The 7793-nt window shown below is 39.7% G+C and overlaps 1 protein-coding gene across 1 annotated transcript in view; it reads left to right on the top strand.

Moving 5' to 3' along the window:
* The first annotated feature begins 4100 nt into the window (after positions 1–4100).
* Positions 4101–7793, top strand: part of LOC128644199 (sodium-dependent multivitamin transporter-like) — a 258026-nt gene continuing 254333 nt past the window's right edge. Inside the window, exon 1 of the mRNA XM_053696898.1 lies at positions 4101–4265. Coding sequence (XP_053552873.1) covers positions 4101–4265 — 165 coding nt within the window. The remainder of the gene's footprint in view (positions 4266–7793) is intronic.

Genomic DNA, 7793 nt, shown 5'->3' on the forward strand with positions numbered 1-7793 from the left:
CCCATGGCACACCTACCCCTACCCACTACATGTCTACCCTTCCCATGGCATACTGACCCCTACCCACTACATGTCTACCCTTCCCATGGCACACCTACCCCTACCCACTGCATGTCTACCCTTTCCATGGCACACCTACCCCTACCCACTACATGTCTACCCTTCCCATGGCACACCTACCCCTACCCACTGCATATCTACCCTTCCCATGGCACACCTACCCCTACCCACTGCATGTCTACCCTTCCCATGGCACACCTACCCCTACCCACTGCATGTCTGCCCTTTCCATGGCCCACCTACCCCTACCCACTGCATGTCTACCCTTTCCATGGCACACCTACCCCTACCCACTGCATGTCTACCCTTCCCATGGCACACCTACCCCTACCCACTGCATATCTACCCTTCCCATGGCACACCTACCCCTACCCACTGCATATCTACCCTTCCCATGGCATACCTACCCATGCCCACTGCATGTCTACCCTTCCCATGGCACACCTACCTACCCATGCCCACTGGATGTCTACCATTCCCATGGCACACCTACCTCTGCCCACTACATGTTTACCCTTCCCATGGCACACCTACCTCTGCTCACTACATGTTTACCATTCCCATGACACACCTACCCATGCCTATTCATGTTTACCCTTCCTATGGTACACCTACCCCTGGAGATAACACTGCCCTAAATATCTATGACTTTACCTCCAGGTTCCTTGACTCCAGCTTTTGGGCCCAGCATAGAGCTCTGCAGGTTAGGTACTTTACCCCAAAAATGTAATTTCTGAAACAGCCATTGCAAATGTTACTCAAATTGTTCTCAGATCTTTCTGTTTCCATATATACATGTCAAACCTATATTTATTTATTTTTAATTTTTATTTATATCCAACACTGTGTACAGTCATACATATTATATATCATTGCGCCATGCAGGGCAAAACCTTATTGACATTAAAGGAGTTATGCTGATGTAAAAAAATTTTTAGCTTTCTATTACAGAGTCAGTGGTTATCATTTATGAAGTATGTGTACACAACATTGGGGTTTTTATATATTTTATAAACCTAACAAAACTAAACATCAATAAACTAAAAATAACACTAAGTAAAAAAAATAAATAAAAAACAAAACCAAACAAAACCAGTATCTTCTCCTGTTAAAAGTATATATTCGATCCTGTGAGCTGTGTAAGTAAAGTATCCACATATGTAGATTTTCATGGTCATGATGAGTGACAATACAGTGCGAGTTGAAATATAACATGGTCTGTGAAATGGAGAGTAAGACAAACAAATACACGGACTGAGCCACTCATCCCAAGAGTGCTTGCAGGCGTCATATATAATTATCATGCGAGGATATGAACTAGGGATCAGTTTTTTGTGAGGTAGGGCCTATCCCAATGTGGTCTTTTATGAATTAGGACTAATAATAATAAGCAAGGTTTAAAGGGGGTAAGATAAGATTAGTGAGGGTACTGAGCATGTACAAATGTTCAATGGTATAATGCGGTGTGTATAGCATTGATTCTAGGGATGGTGCAGTAAGGGCGTTTCCTTGATTAGCTGTATTGTGATACATCGTGGGATATTTTGTTATGGCAATTATGCCATATAAGTCTTATAGTGAATAGGGCTGGATTAATTTAGGAGTTAGCAGTATGCATTTATAAAGCCTCTATAAGGGTGGAGATATTGGTAGTCTTCAATGAGGCAGTGGGGGTATAGCTTGCAGGTGCTATTTTTGATGATAAAGTGAATACCGCCTTTGAGGTAGTATCATGAGTACTGTGAGCAAACACACTCAATCTATTACAGTAGGTGACAGATTACATAGCAAATCAGAGTAATGATCATAGTAGATGCTTAATAAAACTCAAAGGGATAAATACCCGTAAAACAAAATTTACACATTAATAAAGCAACAAATGCATAATTGTGTGGATAGCAGTAGTGGCCTAAATGGCGATTTAGTAGTCTGATACTATGGTAGAATATTTAAGCATAGGTAGGACTAGATCTTGAGCTGCGGGGGCCAATTGGTTACAGTAGTTAGAGTCATGAATTATTACAATATCCTTTAGGGATCTATGTCTTCATCAAATCTGCAAGGCCAGCATACGGTACAGAGAGAAAAAACAAACAAAAACAAAAACACGGGAACATATAAAATAATAAACAAACCAGCACACAACACTTGACAAATAAAAGACACAGGAACTATAGAGGTATTTAACAATAACATTTGCTATATCTGAGTTTGCGATGCCTTGGGAAAAGATAATTTAATTTAGAGTACCAGAATGGATATCAGTCTAGAACACAAACATATGTAAGAAAGTTCAACCGGGTCCGGTAAGCAAACCAATTTCACTGTGCCTGGAGATCTAGCCAGAATAAGCAGGAAAGTTGTAATTCAGCCAACACTCACCGCTACCCGAATCACACACTGTCTCCACCCTTGCTGAACCCTGCAGGGACGCAGACAATCAAGCTGCCTGTCTACATTACCCTTCATGTCCGTTTCTTTAGCTACGGCCGCAGGCATGTATGCAGATTGCATTTTATAGTGGTCATGCAGGTTTCCACTCGTGCTGGTATATGTATTTTGCGGTCTGTAGAAAACATTTGCTGCTGTCCCAGAGTTAGAGAGGGTGTGTGCGGCCCCTACCACCCATCCTGGTCCGGGATCAATGTCTGGGACTAGGTTATTCACCGGGGAAGGTGCTGAAGGCATCCGTGCGTCTCTCTTTTAATTTAGTATGGGCTTCGACTGGCAGGGGGAGAAGTAAGTGTCAATGTTGCGTAGTGGTGTAATGTCAGCCGCTCTGAAATTCAATATCACCTCCTCCATAACTCTGGTAGGGTCTTTTGTTGTGTAGCAGTGATTCGGCAAAGCTGAACTCCGTAGCTGCGGCCACATCCATTGCCCCTGCGATCTCTCCTGCAACCCTGTGTGATGTGCCTCAGTAGACACGCAAAGATCACTGCGATATGGCTCCGCCGGGAGTTGGCGCCTTTTTGACATTAGCCCTGAGAGATTCTCTACCCGGGTGTCGGCCAGTAGTTTTTGCATAGTAGATTCCAGCTTACTCAAAGCTGGCATAAAGATGTCCTGTAGTAAAACCAACATGCCTTATGTTGGGGTATTGTTTCAGCAGGGAGGGTTTCCATTCTCTTTCCCAGCTACGTTGCAAGTATTGTGTGTGTCGCAGCTGCTCTCTCTCCTTCCTTATACCCTTTATTCGTTCCGGGGGCCAAGAGATGTTTATCTTGATCCTTGAAAGTGCCCGAATAGCTAAGACCATTAAGGGCTAATAGGATGGCAAAGGATTAATCCTGGAAAATGGTAAAAGTCTTTATCCTTAAGCAGAGCCCTTCAGACTTGCGACCATCTTAGAACACCACCCCGTGTTACCTGTCAAACCTATATTTATTGTACTCTTTGTATAGTGGTGTGGAATATGTTGGTGCATTAAAACTTAATGATAATTATAATAATAAATAAATACTCTGCAGCGCCACCTGTAGATATAAACAATATTTACATCATATTCAGGCTTTATAGGCCTTTGGGTAATACAATGACCACAATACAAAGTCTATAAGAAACTAAATCTATATTTGGAGTTATATGTTGCACCTACTAAACTCTCCCCTATAATGGAAATCTAATTCTGCTTGTGTCCTTGTATTGCATTTCATGTTTCAGCACAGAAGGAAAAGGACACTTTGCACTCTTTAGAGACCAGTATGATAGTTGTTAACAGGAGGGCAATGTGGGATGGATACCTAGATAAATCCGCAAGCAAAAACAAACCCAAACATTCCCTCATTACATGTCTGAAGCAGATAAGGAGCTATTACACGGTGCTCTCTCCTCATTATCCGCAAAGCTAGGGGGATGCAACACTTCAGAGAACCGGCCATAAATTATCTCTTAGGAATCCTCTTTCCTCTCCAAATTAGTTTCTTCTAACAAGATACGGGAAATCATTTTTTTTTTTTAAATAAAGTTTATATTCTAGGTCTTAAAATGAGTTAAAGGAAGCTTTACTTTTAACAAAGTTACAGCCAGGTAGGATTATGATGGACGCTGGGGGACTTATTACTGGAGATGCTCATCATGAATGGACAGCCTATACCTCTCTATCAGCCACTCCTACCAAAAGCAAAAAGGAGAGAGGCAGCCTAGTGAAAAATCATCAGCCAAGACACAACAGGATAAAAAAACTGAAACTCAACACTCCATCTGTAAGTAACATTACCAAAGTACCTAGCAAACTATGGAGAAACTTATCTACAGTGTTCCTCAAACTCTTTGGTAGAAAAAAACCCTTAGAAATATAGTATTTTCCCTATGTTCTTCTTAAAGGGACATGAAACCCCCCAAAAATCTTTCATAATTCAGATAGAGAAGACAATTTTAAACAACATTCCAATTTAGTTATATTATTGAATTTGCTTCATTCTTCAGATATCCTTTCTTGAAGAAATATCAATGCACATGGATGATCCAATTGCATGAGGCATCTATGAGCAACCACCAATCAGCAGCAACTGAGTCCATTTAGATATGCTTTTCAACAAAGAATATCAAGATAATGAAGCAAATTAGATCATAGAAGTAAATTAGAAAGCTGTTTAAAATTGATTGCTCTTTCTAAATCATAACAAAAAAATTGGGTTTCATGTCCCTTTAACTACAACAAAAATATATATTATGAATTTAAAGGGTAATTAAACACTATGAGATTGTTACTCTATAGGTTTGTATTGGTTTCAGCAGAGAAGATTAGATAAGCTAACAGTCATTGTAACCTAGATTACAACATGCAGAGATAATTATGTAAATTAAAATTAAAAGTTTCACATTTATTTTATATTTAAACAACTAATATAATTTTAGACATATTCTTCTCAAGCTAAACTTTTTTTTAAGAGCCAACGTGTAGCTTTTGTTGTATTTCCCTTTAATAAACGCATATAGTTACAAATAAAATGAGACACTACTTTATATGTTAAATCTTGTCAAATGTGCTTTGGATATATGAACCTGACAAAAAAAAAACAGAAGTCCGTATTATTTTAAAATCTATTTGCATATTCAGAAAGAGCGTTAGTTGTTATAATGCAAACACCTACTGATTGTTAATCTCCTGTTTCTTTGAAAATGAAGAAGAAAATCAGCAAATTTTAGTGTGCAATTAAAGGGACATTTTAGTATACAATTGAAGGGACATTTTAGTGTGCAATTAAAGGGAAATTTTAGTGTGCAATTAAAGGGTCATTTTAGTGTGCAATTAAAGGGTCATTTGTTACATCTAAAAAAAGAGCATTGCAAAAATGAATTTATTTTTTAATAGATGTTCATTGCTATCTTCCAATATGGTAGTGGGAGATCTGCCCTTAAATGGCGTAAAAGTAAAAATTTAACTTTTGTGGGTGAGTGTGCATTTTACATACTGTGAACTTCTATTATCAATTCAAGGTAGGCTCCGGAGCAGCGCCACACTGCTGGGAGCTAGCTGGTGATTGGTGGCTACACACATATTCCTCTTGTCACTGGCTCTGTGTTCATCTAGCTCCCAGTAGTCTTTAATCCATTTGCAAAAATAAAATTTTGTTAGACATTTGAATCTTTCATTTTACATGTTTTCATGTCCCTTTAAGGCACAGCTACACTTCTGTTGGTATCAAAATCATATTAACTAGTATAACTATTTTTTTATGCAAACTATATTTTTAACATGTTGAAATCATTTTCTTTTATATGCACAATAGAAATTCTCTGTCCAATTAGCCATGATACCAACATATTTTAAGAGTCATTAAAATTGAAGAATGTTTTTGTTTGCGTTGATATAAATAAATACAAAGGCTGTAGGGTCATGAAATGGTTTTACTAGTAGTTTTGATGGATAACCATAGAAGATATGAGAGCAAGTTGTTGTGGGTAATATAGTGTGACAGGAGCAAGTTGTTGTGGGTAATATTGTGTGACAGGAGCAAGTTGTTGTGGGTAATATAGTGTGACAGGAGCAAGTTGTTGTGGGTAATATTGTGTGACAGAAGCAAGTTGTTGTGGGTAATATAGTGTGACAGGAGCAAGTTGTTGTGGGTAATATAGTGTGACAGGAGCAAGTTGTTGTGGGTAATATTGTGTGGCAGGAGAAAGTTGTTGTGGGTAATATTGTGTGGCAGGAGCAAGTTGTTGTGGGAAATATTGTGTGACAGGAGCAAGTTGTTGTGGGTAATATTGTGTGACAGGAGCAAGTTGTTGTGGGTAATATTGTGTGACAGGAGCAAGTTGTTGTGGGTAATATGTGGCAGGAGCAAGTTGTTGTGGGTAATATTGTGTGGCAGGAGCAAGTTGTTGTGGGTAATATTGTGTGGCAGGAGCAAGTTGTTGTGGGTAATATTGTGTGGCAGGAGCAAGTTGTTGTGGGTAATATTGTGTGACAGGAGCAAGTTGTTGTGGGTAATATTGTGTGACAGGAGCAAGTTGTTGAGGGTAATATTGTGTGACAGGAGCAAGTTGTTGTGGGTAATATTGTGTGGCAGGAGCAAGTTGTTGTGGGTAATATTGTATGACAGGAGCAAGTTGTTGTGGGTAATATTGTGTGACAGGAGCAAGTTGTTGTGGGTAATATTGTGTGGCAGGAGCAAGTTGTTGTGGGTAATATTGTGTGACAGGAGCAAGTTGTGGGTAATATTGTGTGGCAGGAGCAAGTTGTTGTGGGTAATATTGTATGACAGGAGCAAGTTGTTGTGGGTAATATTGTGTGACAGGAGCAAGTTGTTGTGGGTAATATTGTATGACAGGAGCAAGTTGTTGTGGGTAATATTGTGTGACAGGAGCAAGTTGTTGTGGGTAATATTGTGTGACAGGAGCAAGTTGTTGTGGGTAATATTGTGTGACAGGAGCAAGTTGTTGTGGGTAATATTGTGTGACAGGAGCAAGTTGATGTGGGTAATATTGTGTGGCAGGAGCAAGTTGTTGTGGGTAATATTGTGTGGCAGGAGCAAGTTGTTGTGGGTAATATTGTGTGACAGGAGCAAGTTGTTGTGGGTAATATTGTGTAACAGGAGCAAGTTGTTGTGGGTAATATTGTGTGACAGGAGCAAGTTGTTGTGGGTAATATTGTGTGACAGAAGCAAGTTGTTGTGGGTAATATTGTATGACAGGAGCAAGTTGTTGTGGGTAATATTGTGTAACAGGAGCAAGTTGTTGTGGGTAATATCGTGTGGCAGGAGAAAGTTGTTGTGGGTAATATTGTGTGGCAGGAGCAAGTTGTTGTGGGTAATATTGTGTGGCAGGAGCAAGTTGTTGTGGGTAATATTGTGTGACAGGAGCAAGTTGTTGTGGGTAATATTGTGTGACAGGAGCAAGTTGTTGTGGGTAATATTGTGTGACAGGAGCAAGTTGTTGTGGGTAATATTGTATGACAGGAGCAAGTTGTTGTAGGTAATATTGTGTGACAGGAGCAAGTTGTTGTGGGTAATATTGTATGACAGGAGCAAGTTGTTGTGGGTAATATTGTATGACAGGAGCAAGTTGTTGTGGGTAATATTGTGTGACAGGAGCAAGTTGTTGTGGGTAATATTGTGTGACAGGAGCAAGTTGTTGTGGGTAATATTGTGTGGCAGGAGCAAGTTGTTGTGGGTAATATTGTGTGGCAGGAGCAAGTTGTTGTGGGTAATATTGTGTGGCAGGAGCAAGTTGTTGTGGGTAATATTATGTGGCAGGAGCAAGTTGTTGTGGGTAATATTGTGTGGCAG

The sequence above is a fragment of the Bombina bombina genome, unplaced genomic scaffold (assembly GCF_027579735.1).
Source record: "Bombina bombina isolate aBomBom1 unplaced genomic scaffold, aBomBom1.pri scaffold_524, whole genome shotgun sequence".
In the NCBI taxonomy this organism is placed as follows: Eukaryota; Metazoa; Chordata; class Amphibia; order Anura; family Bombinatoridae; genus Bombina; species Bombina bombina.